Source organism: Catharus ustulatus, chromosome 4 (assembly GCF_009819885.2).
Source record: "Catharus ustulatus isolate bCatUst1 chromosome 4, bCatUst1.pri.v2, whole genome shotgun sequence".
NCBI classification, from domain to species: domain Eukaryota; kingdom Metazoa; phylum Chordata; class Aves; order Passeriformes; family Turdidae; genus Catharus; species Catharus ustulatus.
In genome coordinates, this window is record NC_046224.1 from 75837450 (window position 1) to 75863879 (window position 26430).

The 26430-nt window shown below is 43.8% G+C and overlaps 1 protein-coding gene across 1 annotated transcript; it reads right to left on the minus strand.

Moving 5' to 3' along the window:
* Positions 1–5122: 5122 nt before the first annotated feature.
* Positions 5123–17559, minus strand: BPGM (bisphosphoglycerate mutase). Its single transcript, XM_033058809.1, has 4 exons — positions 17474–17559; positions 16580–16672; positions 13607–14262; positions 5123–7483 (listed from the first exon to the last, which is right to left on the minus strand). The coding sequence occupies exons 3-4, from the start codon at positions 14205–14207 to the stop codon at positions 7305–7307; spliced, it is 780 nt and encodes a 259-aa protein (XP_032914700.1). The 5' UTR covers positions 14208–14262; positions 16580–16672; positions 17474–17559; the 3' UTR covers positions 5123–7304.
* Between the last annotated feature and the right edge of the window lie 8871 nt (positions 17560–26430).

Sequence of the window (26430 nt, forward strand, 5' to 3'; positions counted from 1 at the left end):
GTCCCCCTTGGAAAAGAAAACAGACTTATCAGGAACAGCCCTTGAAGCACTTCACCAAAAAAGGCAGGAACTCCTCCTCCACTTGCAACTTGGCATCATAGTTGTTTAAATTGAACTTGAAAAACTTCCTGGCCATTGGCAACAGCACTACAAGGACTTGTGAGAACCATCTTCATGCCTTGTGCAGAGCTGCAAGTGGCCAGACTGTTTTTGGGCACTGATTTACTTGCATGAATGAGCTCTGGCAGAGATACTTATGGCATGGTTCTACCAATGCAATGAAAATTGCCACTGAGCTCTAGTCTCTCTAGAATTTTTACATAATAAAAGCTTATGATAGTTCTTGTAGCATGAGTGAAGATGCAGGGACACTCCATTTTAAAAACAAATTAATCTTTTAAGCACATTGCAAAGATAAAATGCACAAAGCTCTTGTAAATAGAAGGTAAGGTAGAAATTCCAAGCTTTCCCAGAAACCTCATTTTATTACTCAGAGCTCCATTAGGTTAATGACCAGGCTAGAATTCAGGATTATTCATGCTTTGCAATGTCTAGCCCTCTTCCTGTCTGTCCATCGAGGCTGCTGTCACTAAGGGCCCTCCCAGGAATCTCACAAGAAATACTCTGACAAGATACGAAGGTTGCTCTTCAAAGCCTGATCTTCATTTCTGCATCCAGGGAAAAAAGAGCTCATGGGGAGCCTGCAGACAGCAGGACCTCCACAATTTACTGCAGGGAAAACAAAGGTCAGGATGCCAGATTGTAAGAATCAAGGTAAACAGAACAAAGGGAGAGTGTGAAGAGGTAAATTCAGTATTGTTTTCAAGAGTTCTGTGGTCACCAGTGGACACATTGAACACACAAGGGCTGAGCACCAGTCCAGCAGCTGGACCGGCATGACAAAGGCACTCCCTCACCTCATCCTTTTCCCCAGAGCTGGACAAGATCACACGTTCACACTCCCTGCATCCAGCTGAGACAGCTCTTCAAGCAACCTGCTTTCACAGAAATGCTGAGTCCAGTGGAAATTACTGTGCATAACACTCAAAAACAGGGACAGGCAAACCTTTTAAGCACTTTCTGAACCAAGACCAAATAACCAGGCTTTGTGGAGCCTTTTTTCTCATCTCCATGAAAACCAAGTCAAAGCTACATGAAACTGGAGAAGAGATTGCCCAGGGTTTTGACAGCCCTTAAATGATCCTTTGGGGAGTAACAGGCACATCTAATATAGCACCCCTGATACTTCTGTAATCAATTTTTCCATTCATTAACTCAACCAATTCTCCTTCATTCCTGGCACGTCATCCTTGGACACTGAAGGAATTAACATCAAGCAGTGCCTGTTAAATATGATGCTTTTTTTTGAGGGGTATCATTAACAAAAGATGTGATCCACAAGGTGATGAACAACCGTAGAACTCACCAGCAGTGGTGGAGGCACACACTGGTGTTTAGCCTGTGAAAAGTCATTTGTCATGCAGCCCATGCACACACAAACACACTGCAAGAGCCCCTCAGGCCACAGAGCCCTCCTGCTCCCTCCATCACATCCTGCTGTGCAACAAATTCCACCACTGCCAGCTACAAAAAACTGCTGGGCATCATGGTGGGAAAGAGCTCCACTGGAGGAACAGAGAGAACAGAACAAGCAGATAAAAATTGCTAAGAGGAAAACAAGTCACTCCGTGTTCCTCTCACGTGGGTGGCTTTTTCCAGCTAAAATATAAAAATCCTCATTTTCCCCTGTGCATCACTGGAATGCAGACAGGACTGTAAAATATAAAATGGGATCCAGCTGGAAATCCATACCTCAGCACAGCAGTTCTCAGGCTTTTTCAGATGCATCTCCCTCTCAAACCTGTTCCACACTTGACCCTGTCTCCCCTGTCTCAGCACCTCTGACAAGCAGCCTGGAGCTAGCAGGACACACCATCGAGGAAGATGCTGTGGAGGAAGGCTCTAGGGGAGCACCTGGATGGTACTTTGTGGTTGGATAGAGAAGTTTAGGGCAGCACCACATCAGGGGACAGGGGAAAAAAACCACAAACCAGAAGAAGATGTGAGAAACTCAGTAGCCCAAGGCATCACCCAGAGCCAAGTGATGACTCTTGCCCCCAAACCAACATGCACCTGAGTTTTCATTTGTTTCCTTATTGTGCAGACAGCAGCCTCCTGTGGGAACAATTTTGGCACTTACCAGTGTTCTTTTTTTTTTTTTTATTGTTCTGAACAAAAATGTCAGTATTTCTGGTGGATTCTGACCAAATCTGATTCATGCTTTCCAGGCTAAGAAAAAAGGACCAAAAATCCAAGCTCTGGTGGAATTTGAGTTCTAAGGTATCAGAAGGGAAGGGCAGGGAAGCTAAATAAGGAACTAGAGGACAAAAGGACATAAAGTAGCAGTGCTAGTTAAAAGGAGGTATTTCTGGCCATGAAAAACACTGGAGCCAACCACACAGAAGGGAAAGCACAGAAAATAAGATTTCCAGTATTGAAACAAAGTACTTTTCACTTCTGCAGACTCTCCTAAAGCTTTCACCTGAGAAAATGAGGTCTGGCAAAGTTTATTCTGTTTTGCTATTACCCAACAAAAAATAAGTATCAGTTCCCACAACATCTTATGAAACTGAAATGTGTATGGTCATGTACTTTAAAAATTCCTTTATAGATATGGGTACAGACCAAGTGCAAAAACAACGCTCATGAGTTTTGCATCACTAATGAGGACTTTTCACACTAATGTGTTAGGGAAGGCTGCAAAACAACAATGAGAATTTACTTTGCAGGAGTATTTCTCTATCAGCTACACCTACAGACTCACTCACTTGGATAACTCACATCAGTCCACATATTTCAAGACAGGTGTAAGGGGGGTCTGAGCTGTCTTTCTCAAAGCTCAATTTGACAGCATGCAGAATGCTTATAAATTTCCACAAATTCTGGCAGGGAGAGAAAAGAATACAAGAGACCTTGGAAAAAAATTAGTACAACAGTATCTGAAATCAGATCCCTGACATCCAAGGCACTTTCCAGTTCATGTTGGTTTTAATTTGGCTCATTGCTGAGCACTTTTCTCCTGCAGCACTGCCTGGGCTGGTGAAGCTGCTGATGTGAAAACAGAACCAATCTGCACAGGCGACCCCAGATGACGACTGCAGTTTATTCCACAGCAGAACTAACTCACCCTCACACCACTTGTTAAACCATAGGGCAGAGATAAAATGTGCTGCCTCTCAGGAGAGGTTAATAACACCTCACTGTCCCCACGTGCACACAGGAGTGTAAAAGCGATCCCATTTTCCTGTGCTTGCTTTACCACAACGCACTTGCTCCACCTGTTGTCCACTTGCTTTCCTACAAGTCCATCCACAGCTGCAGTTTGTGCAATTGCTTTGACAGGAGGGGTACTCAGGGATCTTTATGCCTACTTTCTCACTCCTAGCACAGCCAGCATCACTGCCTTCCACAGACACTCTGGAAGAAAAAAACAACCTGCAGTTCAGGAACAGCTGAAGAACTACGGATGTTAAAGCTGTAATCACAGTAAAGATTAAAGAGAGCCTGACAAGTGTCCGGCAGGAAAGCAGGATGCACTGGGTAGTTAATTACTCAGCAAGGCATCCTCAGTCTAGGTTATGGGATTAATAGCACATTCACATTGCTACTTTCCAGCTATTCTGCTAGATTATCACCGGGAAAAAGGAGAAAAAAAATGGCTTTTCCTGAAAGAAACAGACACTTCCACTGAAGAGCTCTGGCTGCATCAGGGTGCTCCATGTGTGCATCCAGCTGTGCCCTTTGCTCCTCGTGGACCATGACCAACCTGGAAGATGTCAGCAAAGCAGTGCCTGGCTCCTCTGAGGCCAGCAGCAGCCCAAATGCAAGTATTTGCTGTCACTGGATTCACAGTGCTTTCCTGACAGAGGCTTTCTTTTCCCAAATGAATACATACTGATAGTTCCATGCGAGTATCAGACTGAAAGGAAATATTCACTGTGCTGAGGGGGAGCTGGCAAAGACCTGAGGAAGAGCATGGCTCTGTTAATGAGGCAATAATGCTTGCAGGCACAGCAGTTGTAGTGCCAGGGATCCCATTAGGGCCACAGCTGCTTTCTGCAGCCTCTGTTTGAATCATTAATCAGTTCCCACCACGGCGCTGAGCTTCCTCGAGCAGCAGACTTGTCATGCCAACTTCCTCTCCTGCCCATGGGAATTTAAGGCTGAGGAGATGCCAAGGCCAGCAGAGAAAACGGACAATGCAAGTGTCATTTTTTGGGAACTTTGAGGATGAGCACACTCCACAAACTAAAATTTTAAAAAGGGAGAAAAAAAAAAAGGAAGAAAAAGAGCAAAGTTTGAAAATGTAACTAGGTAGTCAGCCCAGCAGATTCATAGCAAAGTCTTCGGCACAGGATGGCAGACTGAAAGCAGCTGGTCTTCAGACAGTCTTTTCCCAACATAGGAACAACCTGAGGTGTTACTGAAGCAAAGTACAAAATGTGACTGGGGGAAAGGGAGAGAGGGAATACACCTTAAAATACCAATGCAATTCTGGATTGGTATGAACTGCAAAATGAGAAATATCAGTACACCAACAGCTCAGACAGATCTGTTCCATTCCCCACTCATCATTTAGCATGGTTTTTTGGGGTTTTTTTTAAGTCCCACAGCTGTGTCTTCCCCACTTCTGTCTGAATGTTTAACATTTTGTAGGAGTTTTACAGTGCCTCCCATCACCCCAGCATCGAAGGCTTTAAGCAATAAGAGGCACCAAAAACACCATCAAAAAGTAATGCTGCTCACAAAAAAGAAAAGCAAGCATGGCAGTCAGTGAGCATTTGTTTAGATCCACTGTTCTGGAACTAAAGTCGCTTGTTCCTAAGTAAATACCCCCATAGTTTTGAATGGGTATGTATTCCTTCCAACACAGCTTCTTTACATGTAAACATGAGGAAGTGTTGGCTCCAGCACTATTTTAACCCAATTGACTGCATGATGTGTGATAAACAACTGCTTGAGAAGTTCTGGAAGCCTGAAGGTCAGTTTTATTTACTTACCAGCCCTGAAAACAAAACAAAGGGGATAGGAGTAGAAAGGAAAAAAAAAGACCAAAGCCAAATTAAATTGTATTTTGGGTGAATTTATTGAGTTATAAAGAACCTGCCAACTCCACCATATTTACAAAGGTTTTCAAGATGATCTAGAGCTATTACTGCTACTGAACCACGTGGTAAAAATGCATAAACAAACCAAATCAACCACATCTATTATGTTAACTGTAAAAACAGCATTTACTTTATAGGACTTTGAGGCACACTCAAACACAGGGAAAAATGCTTCCCAACCACTGATCTCTAAGGCCAGATTCTCATTCCTCCCTCTGATGTAGCTATGCCCAAAGATCAGGAATCCTTATGCCACTGTTGATGGAACTTGGTTTCTGTTCAACAGACAAAACTTATGAATCAGGATTTTAATTAAAAGGTCACTCAAAATTGCAAGCTTAAAGAGCATAATGAAATCCCAGTTGGTTCCACAGGATATTTTTGCAAGGTGAAGAGATGATGGATTCTCTGAGTCAAGGGGAGGAGATCCTGTCTCCCAGTTCAGCTGGGCTCATTTCTGAGAACACTCCAGCTGTGTGTCACAACCTGAAGAAGTTCTGCATTGCAATTCCATAATGCCAAAGGGATCCAGATGTGGACTGTGTGCCCACACACTTGGATACACACAGCTCCCTCTGGCAACAGGTGGCTCTGCTAGTCTTGTTTACACATCTACAGCAACATTTACTTGATATTAGCTTCACACATTATTTAATATTTGGGGAAGAATTTATTAACCTGAGTGCCAGTGACCCTTTTCAGGGCTTTCACAGGTGAACATTTGCTGATCAGCAATCTAACACTGTAACACTCACTTGTAAACTATCAGCTAAGATTCAGAATTACTCTAAGCACAGAAACTAAAACCCCAGAAACTAAGTCAGTATCAAATCAAGTAGCAGAGAAGCTGCTAATAGCATTTCCCAGGGGAAAAAAAAAACAACAAACAACCAAAATAAACTCCACTGAAATAGCTCTACTGTACAAAGAAGAAACCTACCAGCTTTATGTTTAAAAGAGAAACATGTAATTTTGTTCCTACTGCAAGGGCTACAAAAACAAAACCAAAGAGAAGTAGAAGTACCATTCATGCATGAGAAACTACCTTCTAGCAAGAAGTCTTTTCTGGAGTATGTGCTGCTCTAATGTGAGCTGGCATCAGACTTGCAAAGCCTTGCTCCACTTGTCAGCAAGACTGTCAGAGGCACACCACACTGTCACACTGCTCTCCTCAAAAGAAAAAAAAAAAAATCTTCTCACACTTACAAAGCAAGCTCCAGAGCTGCTCACTGCAAAGAAGCAGCTCCTCTAGGATTTTAAAACTTTCTCATATCAAGGAAATTCTTATCAACATGGAGATTTGTAGCTGGGCCATGCTGAGAACACATCCAGCTCAAGCAGCACACACAAGTGTCACCCACATTGATATCCAAGGTCAGAATGAGAAACTCAGGTGTTTGTGGATTAAAGTATTAAACCCTATGACTGCAAGCCAGCAAAATGCAGTGATGCTAGGCTTTGCAAAGATGGTGGAGGAAAAACGATTCTATTTGGATTCCTTAAAAACCAAATACAGTGTAACAAAAGACAATTACAGCAACTCTCATAGTCAGAATATCTCTACAAAATTATCTGGACCATGAACTGGCCACAGAAGACTCAAAATAACAAAGGCAGAGAGTTGTCCAGCTAGAAGTATTCTGAAAGACTGAAGGAAATCCATCAAGAACAAATGAACAAGGTTGTTATGACACAGAGAAATCATGGTTGATAACAGAGTTATCTGGTTGCATTTTATTAGTGACAGTTTTATTGCCTGTGACATCCTGCACTTGAATCAGTCCAGTAAGCTGGTGCTTTTCTCCTTCACACATTAGGACTGATTGTTGATAGACACCAATAACATATCCCTTTATTTCTCTCCTGGGCCATCCTCAGTGGTGGATTTGGGGCAGACTGCCCTGCAAGTTTCCATTACCTGAATAACCCCTTCCAGTACTGAAAACCTCATGCTGCAATCTAAATTCCAGTTTTTGACAAGGCAGAGGGTTAAAACTACCAACCTGAGATTGAACAATTGTCCCTTCCAATTATTTAGTGCTTGAAATTGAGACATTCACACAGTGCAACCTAGCAGTCATACACACATTGCCACCCACTACCACACTGAACACAGCTGTGTTAGACAGTGGGATTTTACTTCTCAGCAGATTTTACTTTCCCTTGATCTTCCACTTTTTTGATGGCAGCTTGGATAGCTTCTTGGTCACCCAGAAACTGGTGAGGGCCCAGAGGGTGCAAATTCTCATCCAGTTCAAGGAGTATGGGCACACCAGTGGGGAGGGTGACATTGATGATGTCCTCATCGGAGATGCCTGCCAAAGAAAAACATAAAGAGTTACACCTCCAGCTTGCTCACTGCCTTATTTCTGAGGTTACCTAACATTAAAACAGTCAAGGACACCTTCCAGCCTCCACAGATACCACCAGCCGCTCAAGGGTCAATTCCCAGCTAGGCCACAGCTTGGGAAGTGCTTTAGCAACAGCTGAGGGAGAGAATTCCCATCAAGGTAAAGACAGATTTTTCAATTTTTCAGCCTACACGTGTGAAATAAACACAAAGAGATTTCCCAGGAGACTGCACCATTCCTTTAATACAGGACATGGAGTGCAACGGGTTCCCCTCCATAATTTCCCAACTCACACATCACAAATGATGATGAGAGCCCACATGTGCTACTCCAACATGAAACAACTGCTACACAACCAACACAGACTCTTTAAAAAGGCAGGATAACAAGGTAATTTTTCTCTTAAATTTTCTGGGCAACTCTTATCACACAAACTGTCATAAAAATCAGTATTTAATTTTCACTCTTGGCCCACACCTGATTTGTCACAAGCAAGTTTATAGCAGGGTCCACAGCACTGTTCTTAGGATACTCATTTCCACTTTCAAATGAGAGGAAGAAAAAGGAGGCAGAAAGTCAACTTGTATAGCTTGGAGCATTTTTCTTTTTTTCCACTTAACTAAAGGAATGCATACCTGGAAACAAAGTTTATTTTACACAGATGTGTAATTAAAATATTGTGGGTTCTCATCTCAATGAAATTGCTGGTTATTTTTATATCAAACACACAACCAAAGCCTTCAAGTGAATTTCAAGACCAAACATCCTAGTAAAGTTTCCACACCAGGTCTAAATTATTGCATTAGAAGCAGTGACTACAAAGACATTATCCCTCAAAAGAATCAGACAAAAGAAAGCTAGTGTCATTTCGAATGTCAAGATTTCCTTTTTCCTCCCCTTTTTAGAAGCACTGAGGTCCCAGCAGCAGCCTGCTACTGTAAAGCAGGGCAGCTCTGAGTAATTAACTTGGAAAATGCACATAACCGAGCCTCTGAAGTGATGACACTGTATGAGCTAGACCAAGGTACACCAAGCAAACATCCTCCTGGAGCAGCTGAGAAAACAATGGATCTCAGAACACTGGGTGTAAATTTACCAGAGGTTTTCAGAGGTAGAAATTTACCAGAGGTAGAAAAGCAGAGCCGTCATATTAACAGGAAAACACTCTCAAGTCAAGCAATTCAGCAACAGAGAGGTGACACCAGGTCAGAAAAAACAGAACTGTCCATGAGGTGAGCATCATAGACCCCTGCCCAGAGGCTACGCCAGCACCCAGCTTTTGTTAGTGACCTATTCTTGCTTCATGCTCAGCACCTTGGTGAGCCCTCAGTTTCAGAAGGGCATGGAGAACCAGAAGCAAGCCTTTGCAAAAAACTTACACCTTGTTACATGCTGAGCATCAGTCCTTTGATACAAGTCACATTCAGACAGCTTAAGCAAGTGCATACAAGGGACAAATAATTCACCCGGTGTAGGACACGGAATCAGACCTACAGGGAAATAAAAAACTCAAAGAATACCTAAAATGTAAAAATGGCAGAGAAATTAATGAGGAAAAAACTGCATCCATTCACCAGGCACAAGCACTGTTCTCATGGATTTTGTTTGCAAAACAAGCAGCCAAGCTTCCTGAGTTCTTATTTTATTTTAACAACACCCACATCACCTTGTGTCTTCCCAGAGAATCTCTGCCTAGGAAATGTCCTGACCAACTTCTAAGTTGAGTCTCCCAGACTAAACTATTCATATACACACAAAGCAGATGAAGTCATGCAGGAGAGTTTAAGCAAACCACATAATGTGGTTAGGAGACATGATATTTAAAAGTTTCCTCTGGAGATGGATTAAACAAAACTAGCTGTAGTTACATGGATTCAAAGACGCATTTTACTGTTTTTACAGAACACAAAATGACCACAATGTCAACTAGTATTGATTTACAAAGCAAAACAGTGCAGTCTAGGATAAACACACAGCAGCAAACACGATGGGTTTTCTCCTCAGGACTTTTCCTCATACAGAAGTGCTGCCCCACAGCTAAAATCAGAAGAAAATTCAAGCTGAAGTCAGAAGAAAATCCTAAAGAAACAACAGTGTCCTGAGGCTGTGCACAGTATTTCTGCTCTTCAGGAAGCAATAGGCTGAGCAGGCTGGCCACACAAGCTCTTGGGTTGCAGGGAGAGCTCAGCAGAACCCTCCCCAGCCAAGAGGACAGCAAAGGGGTCACAGCTTGCAGTGGGAGTTGACTGCTCTCCAGTTACTCCATGTGCTGTAACTATAACCAGCTGACCTTTTCCTACACTCCAGATGACCTGGCCTGTGTCACAACCCTATGGCACAGGGAAAAAGGGTGAAAGGACAAGATCCCCACTGCTGACTACAAGGTGCAATGGTTAAGTGAGACCACTGAAGAAGCAACACTCTGCCCTCCAGTTTAATACTAAAGCACTGTGCTGCTTGTTCTTTACCCCAGAACATTTAAAACCCAGGTGCTACCTACTTACAGCCATGAGAACCCACAGACATGACTGAAGCACTCAGGATGACTTCCTCAGGAACCCAGATAAAATGCTGACCACTCCTCAAGTGCAGATCTGCCATGCTCTATCCTGAGAGCACTGCACCTCACCTGGAGAGCAGGAAGCAGTTAGGGACAGGGACACTACTGTAATTTGGTACAGCATTTATTATAAAAGAGACCTTTCAAAATCACATTTAAAATTCTTCCCCAGCTCACTTATCCTCCATTTAACCAAACTGGGTAGCCAAACACACAAACTGCAAATATCTCCAGGCAAGCTTAAGAATTCACCTTCATTTGGTAGCCCCTGGAGTGTTTTGAAATATTTGTACCTTGCAAAGTCCTACAGAGACAAACCCCACTGATTTTGAGCACCTACAGCACTTTCACAAGGGGTGGTTCAGCTTCTCCTTCCCTCTCACCTGGTCTTACCAAGTTCCTCCCTTCTGTTCTCAGGGTCAGAGGAACCTAACACCCACAAGAGTTATTGAGAATAACAACAGCCCTCCTCTCTGCATGTCAACTGCACTTGAAGCCAGATGATTCATCCAATAAAAGCTCATACACAAGATCAATTGCATAAACTCAGCCACAAAAGCTTGTTTAATACTGGTGCTTTGTAACTGAGCTCCAAATCAGGTCATAGCATCCTTAATGAAAACACTAAAGCTTTAGTCTAGTAAGGTAAATATTCAGAGCCACTTTCTGCCCTCCCTGCAGGCTGACAGAAGATCTAACTTCAACAGGGCAGAGGAGGGAAATGAGCAGTGTTAGAATCTGGCTTTTGACCTTGACAGAATGCTACCTTGCTCTGCAAATTTTAAGGGAAGAAAGATGGCTGTAGCATATAATTGATATTTGTTTCACTCCTGTCTGCCAAGATTTTCTGTCTGTCTCAGCCAGGATTTAGTAGTAGGGGGCTACAGAAGGGCACCAAAAAGGAACTGTGGTGGGTTGACCTTGGCTGGCCACCAGGTGCCCACCAAGCTACTCCATCAGTCCCATCCTCACCACAGTGGGTAGGGAGAAAAGATGCAAAAATAACTTAAGGATCAAGATAAAGGCAGTTTGCTAAAACACAAGTAGAGGCCAAGCACAGAAGCAAAGAATAACAAAGGATTTATTCTCTGCTTCCCATCAGCAGGCAATCCAGTCACTTCCCACTAATCAGGGCTTCAGTATGCAGAGCTATTGCTCCCATGTCATTACAAATGTCCTTCCTCCTAGCTTTTACTGCTAAGCAGATATCCTAAGGGGTAAGGGATATTCCTCTGGGCAGTTGGGTCTGCTCTCCTGGCTATGTTCCCTCCTAAGAGCTTGCCCAACCCTAGCCTATTTGGGGACAAAGTTGGAGAGACATTGTTGATGCTGTGGAAGCACTGCTCAGCAGTGGTCAAAATACAGGCCAAGGTAATTTGCAATAAGGTCCAAGAAGCTCACAAGAAATAAGCAGCAGAAGCACTGAGAAAACACTGGGGGAAATGACGGGAGATCAAGACCAACTCATTTCACGAGCACCAAGTTGTTATATCTCAAGCTGTTTCCTCCCACTGCACTCATACCACCACACTCACATAAGCAGTATTTCCTTAAGAAGGTTAAGCTGCAAAATCAGTGAAATAATCTTATTAAGAAGCCCTCAGCACAAAATGTACACTAGGTGTCACAATGTGCAGCTCCAGCATGTAAACTGTTGGAATACTATTGGAAATTCTAAAATTTCTAATTTTACAAACGGGGCAAGGTGATCACAAGTATTACAGTAATGTCTTTATAAAGGAACACTGTCAAGAGGGTTCCAATATGAAGCACTGGTTATTAGATAAAGAGAAAACTATCCTCCCTCAAAGAATTGAGAAAAACACCTCCAAATAGATGCTGTGCATCCAGGATGCTCATTTAGCATGAGAGATTCTACAGACACTTCACACACCTTAATGAAGCTCCGTGCAGTGAGAAAACAAGAACAAGATCCAAACCCACAACCAAAGCTTTTGAGCATGATACTGTTGCTGTAATGACTGCATGCAAGTAGAAAGCAGAACTACATTTCCAGCTCTTTACCAATTACTCAGAACAAGGAAAACACAGATTCAGAGAATTACAGGCCTGTTTCAAGAAAACACCTTCTTGAAATAGTAACTTCAAGAGATACTCTGTAGTCTTTAGGAGAAGAAATTCAAATTCACACTAAAGCAATTAGAATTGTTTCATCAGATGAAACTGATTGAAAACATTCGTATTTCCTGCCATTTAAAGTTTGATCTACATTTTCCAAGATCAAGTTAATGCCGTGACTAAGACATCCAAGCAAGCAGCTGTGCAAGATTTCTGCTTGAGGCATTTGGAGCCCAGTTTACAAAATGCCAAAAAAAAAAAAAAAAAAAGCTTGAAAACTCTGTTCAAGTGCAGGACACACTATGCTTCCATAAAAGAAAAATCCACAAAAACACAGCCCATCTCACAGTGGGTACTATAAATACAGTAGACTGGCAAAGTTTAAGCACTGTTGAATCAGGTCCAACCCCAGCAGGGCTCCAGAGTAACTCACAACCTTTCAGGAGAGACAGGGAGACAGCAATGGAAACAAGGAACCTCTTAGATCCAGCCAGATTTAGGCTAAAGGAAAAAACAAAAAAAGCAAAAACAAAACAACAGAGGCAGATTGTAATACCAGGGGTCTCAAAGCTCATTCACACATATATAATCACTAAATTCTGCTCTACCCACAAAGAAATCAGTATAGCTCAACTTCCAGTTTAGGAAGGCCTAGACGCCACGAGATTCAAGAGGAAGGGAGACAAGACTCTAAAAAACAAAAAGATGTGTTTTATGATCAAGTCCCAAATAAGTCCTTTCCAAGATCAGTCCTGGGATTTTCAGCCCAATTCCCTGCTCATTGCACAGGGACTGGACTAGATAGCCTTTAAAAGGTATCTCCCAACACACTAAAAGACCCTCCCAACCATTCTGTGGAAAATCAACAACCTTATGCTAAGCTACCAACTTGGCTGTTTATTGGGATGCATTTCATATATAGGGATACAGTGCAGTATTTGCACAAGCTTGAGCAAGTGCCTGCTTTCTGCAGAACTCTGTCACATAACTTCCAAAAAAAAAAAATTATCAGGGTGGCCCATCAGAGGAACAAGACTCCACAACCCAAGCCAAGCCCTTTTATTCTGCTGTGTTATAGAAATGCTTTTTTAATGAAGAGATGATTATCACAAACTTGACAAAGCAGCTGAAAAAAAACCCAAAAATAATGTGAGCCTACAGAGTTTTTCTCTATCTAAACCAACCATAAAGTTTGTTTGAAGACAGTTTTAAATGAACAATGAGAAATAAAACAAAAGCATCTGGCCCTTTCCTTAACTACATTAACCTTACTAATTCTCTCCCCTTTCCACATCTCCCAGTTTGCTTCCTTGATCAACTTTTTACTTCCTCCTTGGAGACCAGACATTACTGCCTTGTCTAGGTAAGTAATATACACTACAGAGCAAGACAAAGCTCCAAGCCATTGAGTAAGGAGGAGAGGGGAAAGCTAAACCAAAGGCCCTTACCTTCGATGTGCTTCAGCAACGCCCTGCTGCTGTTGCCATGAGCAGAGATAAGAATCATTTTGCCACTTTTCAGTTCTGGCACTATCTTTTCATTCCAGTAGGGAAGGAGTCTGTCAAGCACATCTTTGAGACTTTCAGCCTTGGGGAGATTCTCCTGAGAGACATCACTGCATTTATAGCGGCGGTCGTTGTAGATCTCTGCATAATAGGGGTGAGATTCCGAGATGGGAGGCGGGGTGACATCGTAGCTTCTCCTCCAGATTTTCACTTGCTCCTCGCCGTGATTCAGAGCCATCTCCGCCCTGTTGAGTCCGATCAGCGCTCCGTAGTGACGCTCATTCAGCCTCCAGGAGCTCTGAATGGGGACCCACTCCTGGCCCATCTCCTCCAGGATCAGCCAGGCGGTCTGGATGGAGCGGCTCAGCACGGAAGTGAAGACCAGGTCAAACTCGAAGCCCAGGGCTTTGAGGTGTTTGCCACAGTTCTGAGCTTCCTTGATCCCATCACTGCTCAGCTTCTGGTCCACCCAGCTGCAGAAGCGATTCTCCTTGGTCCAGGCTCCTTCCCCATGTCTTAGGAGAACGAGCCTATACTTTGCCATTTTGATTGCAGCTTGGCACAGACGGCAGCAGGTCTGGCATTTAATAACAATACATCTGCACAGAGACATGAAACAGACACATCAAACATCCCACAGATAATGCATTGCAAGCAGCAAGATGGCAGTGAAAAGTAAACAACTAGCAGAATGAAAACAACCAAAGAAACAAGTGTCTGCTAAGTATGATTTTACAATTGAGAGTGGGAGGAATTCCAAACCAAGAGACCTCACGTGGGAAGTGCCATCCTTCACCCAGCTTGTTGCAACTAGCCTGCTTAAACAATTGATTAGGAGCAGATTTGTACAAGCTGCTCCAGTCTACATGTTTCCCTCAAGTGCTTAAACAGAGCCTCACTCAGTATCACAGGCTCCCAGAGCAGCAGAGGTCCCTCACTAGGGAACTCTGAGGTGCCACATATAGCTTGAGCCCTCCAAAGGAATGCAGGCACACACAGCAGCCAGAGGAACTGCAGAGTGGGAGCACAGAATTCCAACTGGCAACACACAACATCTTACCACCTTTTCCCAAAGGAGATGTCAACATAAGCACATTCTGCATAATTTCCTCATATCCCCATCCTGTCCTGCAAATTATGCCAGTTGATTTTTTCCCCAGGCCACCTCCTCCATCATTCCTCCAAGTGTGACAACACAGATAGTCTGGGATGCAATGTACAAATAGCAAGTCCTCATTTCACTGAGGACCTCAGATTATCCCATCCTCTTCCTGACTTCCAAGCCTACTCTTCCTCTCCTGTCTGTGAATTACAATGCCAGGCTCTTAGGCACCAGGATTAATGTTTTTACTTTTGGAGTGGGAACAAAAGTACGAACTAGTTGCTGCCTGCATAAATTCAGACAGCTACACATTCCTAAGATCCAACAGCACCTTTCTCTTTATTCTTCACCAAGCAACAGCACCTCTGGATTGTCTTCAGTAGCAGATACATTTTGACCACACATCCTAGGGTCTGCCAAGGGGAACAAGGAACTGCTAGCAGACAGTGGGATGCATGAAAGGTCCATCTTACCCAGGACTGCAATTTTGAAAACCCAACCTGACTTAAGATACAGGTTAGATGGCAATGGATAGATCAGGGGGAAAAATATAAAAATACAACTCTCTGCACTGGGGGGACTGCCGTACACCAGATGAATATTAGGTGCTCTCAAAAGCATGGACAGTGGGAGACTGAGCTCTGATTTCTGCACCCCCAACCTTGGGCTAGATTTCCAAAACACACTTAAGGAGCTCCCATCATCTCAAATCAGTTGGAGTTGCTTCAATCACACTCCAAGCATCCCAAATTCATGCCCACTGTGACCCTGAATTAGGTCAGCAGGATGGGATAGGCCTGTGCATTCTGGGGTTTGGGAAACACCCAGCACAATACCAGCATTCATTTTTTCAGACTTTAAAAAAAAAGTGTCTAGAAAAGTTGAATTCATTAACAGATTCAGGAATCTGATCTTGCTTGTAATAGCAGTTCAGTTCTCTTCTAATATCATGTTAAGACTGCATCACACAAGGGCACTGTGCAAAATCCCCCTAGAGCTAACTTCTGCCTAATGGCACAGCTAGGGAGTAAAAAGCCTTTGAGGACTGAGATTTTACACCATATCAGGAGATACTGGTGGCACACAACACAAAACAAACACAAAATACAGAAAAATGTCTTATTTCATGCAAAGGCAGGATGAGATTTGTGTATGGCAGGGAACATCTAGGACCAAATGCCCTGCATGGTTCCGCTTTTTCCACGCCCAAAAATCAGCTGCACTTTCAAGCAAAGAAATCAGCTATTGCTAGAGTCAGGTGTCATGTCACATCAGATCCAACACTGAACTGCACCCTGTAAGATCCTAGGTTTATAACAAAAACAAGTATTGGACAGCATTTCTACCTAAAGCAACTGATCCTTACTCAGTGTGCCACAGATACAATTTAAAAATTGCAGTGTATTCACAGCATGAGGTACTACATAAAATAGCACCACAGAGAGCTCTGTCTCTGCAGAGACCTCATTATTCAGATTGATTCTATTATCCACAGCAGTGGATTGCATAATCTACAAAACCAAATTAAGACCCAACAATAGGGGTGATGCACCTCTTTGCCAAAGTTTAGTTGGCATTTTAGCCAAAAGCAATAAAAAATTTAGTTAGTACAGGAGATACACTAACTCAAAGACCAAATCTCATCTGAGTGCCAAAAACTCCAGTTGACTTATATAAAACATTAGGCAGAATCCCAATTCTCAAACAAATTCAGAAAGAACTAGTAGTCACAGCGTTGTTTAAACATCAGTCCACTTCTGGAAGCATTTAAACTAGAAAGCCTTAGAGCAACACATGGAAATAATCCCACTCACCTTTCCTATGGCAAAGGAACAACCTCCACAAGTCCCAGAAGAGGCTGAAGAGCTGCTTTATATAGAGGCCACCACACACTCTTGGCTGGCTACCTGCAGGCAAAGAATCAACACAGAAGAGAATCACAGAAAGAGCCCACAAGTGCATATGGCTATGCCAGCCCTTAAAGCTGGTAAAAAAAAATAGAACACACGCTGGGAAAGCTCCCAAATGCCTTCTCCCAAAAAGAGATGCCAACACACCGCTCTTGTATTTCCAACAAGGGAAAGTTTCTGGCCTCCCACACGCCCCGGGATATCATTTGCTCCCTAGGATTTGTTTAGGCTGCAATTACCATACTGCAGCGTGCAGAGCTGCACCCAAAGCTCAGGCACACACGGCAGGCTGGCCCAGCACAGAGGCTCTGCCTCAGGGTGCCCAGAGTAGCTGGGGGGCCCCCTCCCACAGGGGCTCAGGGCCTGGCTGGCTGGAGCCCTGACAAGGCAGTTTGGTGAAAGGAGCCCCTTCCAAGCCCAGCTATGAGCGGGTCACTCTGTGAGAGCAGAAAGCCAGAGCCCCAGCCCAGGATCAATCACACCGCACGGCGGATCTCCGGGCCGAGCACAGCTCTGAGCTCCAGCACCAGAGGCGGCCAGCTCCAGCCGGGACAAGCTCCCCTGCTCACCCCTTCCACAAGGCGTCCCTGCGTGCCCCAGCCCTTCCCGAGCACGGCGGCTTCAGAAGTAGGGCAGCACCTCGGGGACACGCGCGATCACAAACACAAACACGGCCCCGTCGGGAATCCGCCCCTTGCCCGGGGCACACCACCACGATCCCCGCCGGGAGAGCCGGAACAGCCCCGCCGAGGGAGCCCCCCCGCGAACCCAGAGCCGCTCCCCACTCCTGGGAATTACCGGGCTGAAGGCGCACGGAGAGCGCCGGGGCCGCCGCACGGGAAGCGCCGGGCCGGCCGAGGGGCGGACAGCGCGTCTTATTGCGGCCGCCGCGCCTCCGCGCCCGCGAGAGCGGCGCTCTCCGATTGGCCGGGCAGGCGGATGGACAGCAGGCTTAGCCAATGGGCGTGGCGCAGGGCGGTGACGCGGCCCCCCGGGCACGCCGATTGGCCCAGCGCTGCCGTGGGCGGGGCTCGAGGGTGCCCGGCCGGGCCTCGCGTCCTGCTTCCCGCGGGATCGCGGAGCGGCCCGCTCTGCCCCCGGGGATCGCGGAACAGATGCTGGATACCCCCGCGGGCAACCAAACCTCTGGCTTCTCCCGAAACCGCTCTAGGACTTTATTTTAAAAAAGAAGCAGAGCATATCTTTCATACCTCATCAGAGTCACATTTTCTTCTTTAAATGCTTACCCCTGAACAGCCACAAGGTAAAGGTTCGAGGGCCACAAACTGGACGGACACCAAATGTGCTCTATCCTCCTCTCTCCCCTTTTTAATAAGTTAAAAAGATAGTGCATGAAAACAAAAAATGGAGAATGCACATTCTGATAGGGAAAAGTGACATCAGTATATATAAGAAAATTTGGGGCAGAGGCATTAGTGTCTCTATTGTGCTGTGAGGAGAAATGTCTAATTTTGCATTTATAGGGATCAGGTCCTGAGATCTAATGGGGCACAGAAGGCTAATCCAGATGAAACACTGCTTTGCTAGGCTCACAGCACTGGTAAGAGTGGCCAGGCTGGTGAGCAGCATCCTGCATCTCTTTGGTGGTTACTGCACTTTGTTCCTCCTTCATTTGAGAGGCTCCAAAAAGCATTCTGTGTCTCAGGGAGAATACTTTCAATGCCTTTCCTGATGGAGCTATTCCTGACCTCACCACAGAACAACAATAAAATTCTGCAGAATATTTCTACTACAGGTGCATTGTGCTTAACAGTTATACATAAAATCCTTTTCACCTCATCCACCAACTTTAATATTAACAATTACCTTTCATTTCTGTCAACTTGCTCTAAACCCAGTCCAGCCTATGTAATCAAAGCGATACTCAAGTTCACAGTGTAGAAGAGTTTGATTTGCCACCCATCAGCTCCAAGTGGTGAAAAGTTCCCACATCCCACTGCTCAACCACACACCTGCAGCCACCAAGCCTTCTGGCAAACTGGTTGGTCGACTTTGTAAGGAAAAGAAGCGAAGTTCCTAGAGACAGAAGGGAAAATCTCTTTTCTTGTATATCAGCACTATGTGCATTGGCTGTAGTCAGTCATTAAGAATGCACTGAACAGAAAGAAACATTCTATGCCAATATGCAGTTGAGTGAGTAGACAGTCCAGGACCTCTTTGGCTATTAAATGCAGATTTTTGTCTCCTTCAGTCTTTAGGAAAGACCATTTCATTCAGCATTGCAAAAGCAGCCTAATGATTTCGATTCACATTTCCAGCTATCCAAGGACAGAAGAGTCACAGCCACATCCCCGTGCGTGACTCCTTGCAGGCAGCAATGCTCTCTTGGCAGCTATTATCTCTCAGACCAGCTGGGTTGTGTTTTTCAGGGGTCTGCTCTGGAGCGTTTCCTGGCTGTTGCATTTATCTGGAATGTTTGTGGCAGAATTAGTCTAGGAAACTCTTTTCCTCAAGGCCTAAACTTCCACCGGGGGCACCAGTGCAACTGCACCATGCTGAATAAAGGCCTGGAGCTGAGCAAGGCAGAAGCAGAAGAAAACAGAACTGGAAAGAAGAAAGGCTGATTAACGATGGATTAAAACTGGCACACAGGAGTGTTCTTCACTGACTTTGCCCTTGGTACTCTTCCACAGAATAGTTACTTTGTTCAAAGCCAGATCCACTGTTTGCCACACAGCATTGCAGAGAGACCCATTTTAATTTCCAGAAAACCCTGAGCTCTTTGTTGAGAACTATTTGATACATGATCTGTCTTCATTAATAATTTCATGCTCAAAATAAAAGTTCTGTAATCAAGTCCTTGAACTCTTTAATTACCCTGAAACCCTCTCTCTAGAACTTCTGTGTGTTCCCCTACTGTATGAATTTATCTCTCCTTTTCTAGACCCTCCCTACTCCTTTCCAGCCCATGCTCTCTGCCACCCAGACATGTGCCCAGGGGAATCCCTCACCTTTTTCTGGGATGCAAGCCCATTCATTCTCAACACTTGACTTTTTTTCCCCTACAAAAGACTAGATACTGTCCTTCCTCTGCCTGCTATCCATGCTATTGTCTCACATTCCTCTGCAACTATTCTGGTGGCCCATTTCCAGCCGTGGACAAATTTGTATGGACAAAACTCTGGGAGTACAACACACCATGCCGAGAAATATCCTTGTTGAGAACTTACTCCTGAGGACTCAGAACTACAACATCATAAAATTACTCTGGCTAAATCCATCTCTTTGTCACTACATACCAGATCTCTGCCTGTAACACAAGGAAAATTAACCTTTTTTATTTCAGAGCTCAGGGAGCAGGAGCAGGCAGGGACATGCCAGGCTCCCTTCTCTCTGTTGAAGCCACTCTCCACGTCTGGCAATACCCACACACGTGGCTCTCAGCATTCCCTGGGCTCCAGCACACCTATGTGGGTAATTTTTCATCACACACCTACCCCTATTTGTCAACAGATCACAGCACCACATCTTCAACCAAGCCTGTGATTACCTCCAACTCGGGGGTGCACCTGACAGAGCAGGCACACCTTGCACGCCTGGGTGACCAGGCAGTCACCCAATTTATAATTTAAGCTCCTTAGCAAAGGCCCTTTTCCACCTTTTGTTTTGTTAGTTTAGGCACTGCTTGACAGCTGCTTAATGCAATGTTCATGCGTTGACACAGTGGAGCTTTCATCCTGTTTGGGTATGGAGGCAATACACAACTTCAGATTCTCTTTCTATCAAATCCAGAACTCTAAGTCCATGAAGAGAAAATAAAGTACTCTACCTTTTTTTTTTTTTTTTTTTTTTTTTTTTTCTCTCTCTCTCTCTCTAACTGCATTACTTGGAGGGAAAATCAGTTTAAAAAAAAAAAAAGAGGAAGAAAATACATAAAAGCCCTCATTATATGCAAAACAGATGGAGGGAAGCTGCTTTGTGAGGCATTATAGTCTAAACATGAAGTGGGAACTGAATTTTTTATGCAATCCCAATGGCTAGGCACTGGTAATGTTGTTCTGAAGTAAAAAAGGTGACTTCTGTCTGTTCTTCAGAAATATTAACTGAAAAAATAAAATTCTGTTGTTTCTGTATACCTCAAGCTGAGAATATACACGTGGGAAAAAAGTTTATATTCTCTATGCCCTTAAAACCATAACATTGCCATCTTCAAATAAACAGCGCAGCAGGTGCCTGGAACATACAAAAAACTGTGTGGAACACAGTGTTCTGAAGAAATCCTCATGGATACAGTTCTAGTCTTCAAAAATACCTTTAAAAATGTTTTACAAGGTACCAATGGCCGGGAAAACAAAGTTCTTTCTCACAATCAAAAGTTTTCCCACTTCTAAAGCCAGAGACAAAATTTTAAGACTTACAAGGTTCCCTTTTAAATGTTGTGGGTTTAGAGGGGTTTACATTTCAGATTTTGATTTGGTTTTTAGTCACAGTGTTGTACAAATTAACTTACTGCAGCAGTATCAAAAGCAAAGAAAATCCTGTGATGAATCTGCTTTTTTCCCCCCATGATAAACAAAGTGCTCCAGACACCAGACGTCAGTAAGGAACTGTCTGGGAAAAGATAATTTTAAAGGGCTTTGAAAAAAAGAAAGCAGCAGGGTAGTGTCTAGTCATGATATGTTATTTTGAAAACAGACTGGATAGTGCTGATACTAGAGCATGATGACAGCACATAACAATCTGGACAAATACAACCAAAATGGTAAAAATGGGAACTTCAGTGTCATTGGAGAGAATGGTGAGAACAACAAACACACCCCACATACTTGAGTTCGTGTGTATCAACATCTTGCTATGAAAAATGAATGGTTCACCTCAAAAAAAAAAAGCTGCTCTAAAGTTTTTTATTTTCCTGTTACAACAAACCTTGCATTAACTAAGACCTTGTTGATTTGTGTGTGTAGAGTTCTCACTGTCTGCATTTATGATGTTTGTTTTCTCACAGACTCTACAAATCATAAATACTTTTCTGGCGCTTCTTGTGTTTCTGTCCGTGGTACGTGGCTCTCTTGCATCACAGCACTTTACAAAACAAGACTGCCTGAAGTTCAGCTTGGTTTTGAATGGAGCACAAAAATGAGCTTCCTATATTAAAAGTCTGTTTTGTGTGTCATGGTTAGATAATATCAAGAGAAGGACTGAGTCACACTGTTTTTCTACTCTACTGTAACTCCTCAGGATCCACTGGGGCTGTTCCCGACCATAAAAAGCAACAAAATCAGGCCTCTCTTTTACAGGACTGTTTCCCAGGAAACTTTGGGAGTTAGGTTACTAAATAAATAGCTGTGTATCACAAGTTAATTCATGCTTCCTCCACCCCACCTCATTTCTTTAACAAAAAGGGAGCATGAGTGGAAAGACAGCCAGAACTAATAAATCATGCATGATGGAGAGTCAGAATATCTACTTCCCAGAGTTTTTCAATTCGAATTTTCATCTCTTTTACTTACATGGAAAACCATTCACTCAAAAAAATTTTGTGCCTGACTTCCACTCTTTCTCTATTCAGAATTATATTCCTCTATTCCTCTACTCCTCTGTATAGTCACCAGATCTAGCTATCCATGGAAGGATATTTGTCTGTAATTCAGTATCTCCTTTTTATCTTACAAAGAAAGAGACTTTCCTGCTTCAGCACTAACCAACATTCAACATTTTGGACAGGTCAAGTACTTGTTCAAACATTCAGTATTGCTGTCCTTATTCTTCTCTGTACAAGTCTGCATCTGTAGTGTATCAAACAAGGGACTGAGCCAAGATCAATACAAGGGATGTGTGAGGAGAAAAACAGGCACTACAGTCTTGCCCTTCTTAAGAAGGAATTTTCAGAAGTAGACACATTGGAAACAACCTGTCCTCTTTTTGGGGAACGGTATAATGTCTCTAGAAAGACCACACAAAATGAGGCCCATGCTGTTGGATCAAAGCCTCTTGCCCTACTCAAGATACAGAAATTTTAGAGATGAAGAAGCCACTTTATCTGCGCAGCTGGGAGCACACACAGGCCAAACCAAGTTTCCTAGTGGCCACCATCTCTTCCCAGCCCCTGGGGTTCCACACTCATTTTGATTACTCGACAAGCAGAGTCCCCAGCCAAGACAATTGCTGGAACTCCCTGCTACAACAATGCTCAGCTCACAGCCTCCTCCCTGCCCATCATGAATTCCTTCTGGAAATGACAGATGCTGAGAGTGCCCATCTGACCTAGAGCAGACCTGAAGCACAGAGAGCAATAACTGCACAGCCATGGATTAGTGAAGGACAATGAGCTGAACTTCGGTGGGAATCACTGGACCTTCCACATTCCCACTAAATGTTCATGCTGCCCACGGGTCCTGCCATGTGATGGGAGAAACAGCACATGAGGTTCTACTCTCGTATTTACAAAACCCGAGTACAGTAATTTCACGATTATAAGCCGCACTGAATATAAGCCGCACTTCTGGGTTTCAGCAACTTTTCATTTTTTGTCCATACATAAGCCGCACCTGATTATAAGCCGCATGTTACAATAGAGAGTGTGATAAAAGGTATCTATTCTATCACCATCTGTTGAGGGTGGGGACAGTGATCCTTATCTCAATGGCAGATAATCTGCTAATGGGCCATCCATTGAAACCAGGCAGGGCATTGTTCTTTATCTTTTCACACCCCATCCTTCCTCCAGCGAGTCATTGTCTGCTAATGGCCCATTGAGTCCCACTGTGTGACTGATAAAATTACTGCATCCCATGGAAAGTTGCTCCACCCAGGGGGAAGAGCCCAACATTTCTTACCAAGATAAAAACAGAGGGTTTGGGACACTAAGGGAGCCCCTTTCTCCACTGGACTCCAGAGAAAAACCGGATTTTTCCACATCACCACTGGACCTCCGGAGGGAAACTGCACCTTGTACAGGAGCACTGCTCCAACTGAGCCACATCTGTCACTGCAAAAGGACTGCAACCACCATTTAATGGGACTGCTACCAACGCCCTGCCTGACGGGGTGTCAGGTTGTACTCTGACTTTGTCAGGGTTTGGAGTTTGTTTCTTTGTAGTACTGTATTTCTATTTTGATTTCCCTAGAAAAGAACTGTTATTCCTAATTCCCATATTTTTGCCTGAAAGCCCCTTGATTTCCAAATTATAATAATTTGGAGAGAGGGGGTTTACATTCTCCATTTCAAAGAGAAGTTCCTGCCTTTCTCAGCAGACACCTGTCCTCCAAACTAAAACAGCAACTTTTTGTTCTTTGTCCATATATAAGCCGCACCTGATTATAAGCCGCACTTTGGATTCGGACCAAAATTTTAGTCAAAATGGTGCGGCTTATAATCGTGAAATTACTGTAACTCAGTCAGCTAAAACAGTCTGGCTCCCCTGTTGTGTACGAGTTCAGGTTATAAAGCAATTTCTATTCAGCTCTAACTGTACAGATTCTACTGTGGTATTTTTCATGTTGTTCCTAATCAAGATGAACTTATGGTATTACTGTGTGTTTCATTGAGTTTTGTTTTTCAAACATGAAGAAAATATTTCCAACACTTTTCAAAACTTTTGTGTTTTTTAGAAGGGAAAAACATACCTCTTTCTCCACTCTTAAGACATTCAAAGCATCCCTTTCCTTGTCAAAATCACACATGGTTTACTGCTGAAACTTGAAAGGAAGCATGAAAATATTTTTCCATGAGAACAAGAGCCTCCATTTGGCAAGAAAAAAAAGTCAACTGTTCTCTAAAGTGATGAGTTTTGGGAAACCTACATATACAAGAAAGGAAAATCCCATTCCTGTAATAACCATGCCTACCAACAGAACTGGACAGGAATGTAAGTCTGGGATGGGCGAATTTTCCATTTATAGATGAGATGGGTTTGGATGCTGGCCATGGTGTTCTTCCTATTTAATTGAAGTTGCCTATGCCCTCATTACAAAGCCCATTCCCCCACAGAAACGACTGAGAAGGTTTGGTCTTTGTTGATGCTTTGGTACCTGGTCTTTTTACCTACAGAAAATCAAGCAAAGTATTTGCCAGTCCCAGATTAATTCATCTCTCCAGTCCATGACCAGAAGGTTTCTTTTTACAAGTTAAAGAAAAGACACAAAAGACACTGACATGTTTCTGCTTCCACAGCAACCAGTCCTGGCCTGTGCAAGGAAGTTGCAGTTTAATTAAACCAGTTCAAAAACTGATGCTGTTAAATTAATGTGAAGTCTTTGGGAGGATGGATACACTGCCAGAATCCCATTTCCTTCCTTTATTCCCCCATTGCACTGATCACAGCTAGGCTAAAACTTTGCACTGGATTTTTAAATTAATCAATGCTTTCTAATGGTCACAAATGAAAAGTTAAATTAGTACTAAACAAGTAAGCTGCTGAAATTTGGTCTTCTTTCATCTTAATTATTGCAGTAGATAAAATAATCTGAGGTTATAAACTTTCTCTATATTTAATGTCAGTTACAGAGGTATGCCACTACTGGCAAAGCCCTACTAAGGTAGATCTTGCTATTCTGGCAAAAAATATAAATGCTTCTGTCACTGCAGTCACTCATTCACTATGCCAGAGCAAGTTCCTGTTAGAGAGTTTCAGAGTTTATTTACTAAAATCTTTTGCTGTGAAATGGGGGAGTGGGGTGGAGAGGTGCACATGGCTGGCCCAGGTGTCATGTCCTTGGGCATCAGAAAGCCCAGGGCCGCAGTAGAAGGTCATAATCTGGGCTCTATTTGTGTCTGCTCATGATCTGGATGAGAGAACTGAGTTGGACAATAGGAAACACCAATTTAGGGGGGATGCTGAGATGCTGGAGGGAGTCCAGAGAAGGGCAACAAGGCTGGTGAAGGGTCTGGAAAACAAGTCCTGCAAGGAGCAGCTGAGGGAGGTGGGAGTGTTCAGCCTAGAGAGGAGGAGGCTCAGGGGAGAGCTGGTCACTCTACAAGTACCTGAAAGGAAGGGGCAGCCAGGTGGGGGTCAGGCTCTTTTCCCAGGCAGCAGCAAAGGAACAGGATGACATACCCTGGAAGTGTGCCAGGGGAGGTTAAGTTTGGACATTGGGAAGAAGTTCTTCATAGAAAGGGTGACTGGACATTGGAATGGGCTGCCCAGGGAGCTGGTGGAGTCACCATCCCTGCAACTGATTGAACAGGATGGATGTGGCACTCAGTGCCATGCTCTGGTTGGCAAGGTGATGTTTGGCCATAGGCAGGACTTGAGCTCAAAGGTCTTTTCCAAACCTAGGTGATTCTAGGAAACAGAGGGGTGAGACACAATGTCTATCTAGTGAGGGCAGAAGCTGTGCATGATTTTAATTTGGCTGGATTGCTTAATTTCAGCATGAGGAAGGTTGCAAGAACAATACTACTTCGACTTCATGTATGCAAGTTCTGCATTGCCATAACAAAAAAAAAGGAGGGGGGAGTGTTAATAAAATTTAAGCTAGCAGTTGGACTCAGGTAGGGCAAGCTCTCAGGCCCAGAGGGAGCAGGGACTGCAGGGTCAGGTCTAGGCAACAGAACTCAGTTTGTGTCTGATACAGTGAAGGTACCTGACCAGGACTTGGCTGGAGAATGACACCAACTCCGAAGAGTCAGTAGCGTTAAGTCCAGAGGAACCACAACACATCACTCAGCTCCACTCCTTAAGTAGAATAACTTTATCACTTTTTTTTTCTACTTAGAGCTGACCTTCTTTCAGTCTCTTGGGTAGGCTGACTTGCTTCCTCCAAACTTGAGGTCTATGGTAATGCTGTAGAAG

Coding starts and splice junctions, on each gene's coding strand:
- BPGM (XM_033058809.1), bottom strand. CDS start 14,207: ATGGCAAAGTATAGGCTCGTTCTCCTAAGACATGGGGAAGGAGCCTGG. Junction 7,484..13,606: donor GTTGCTGAAGCACATCGAAG/GTAAGGGCCTTT, acceptor TTTCTTTGGCAG/GCATCTCCGATGAGGACATC.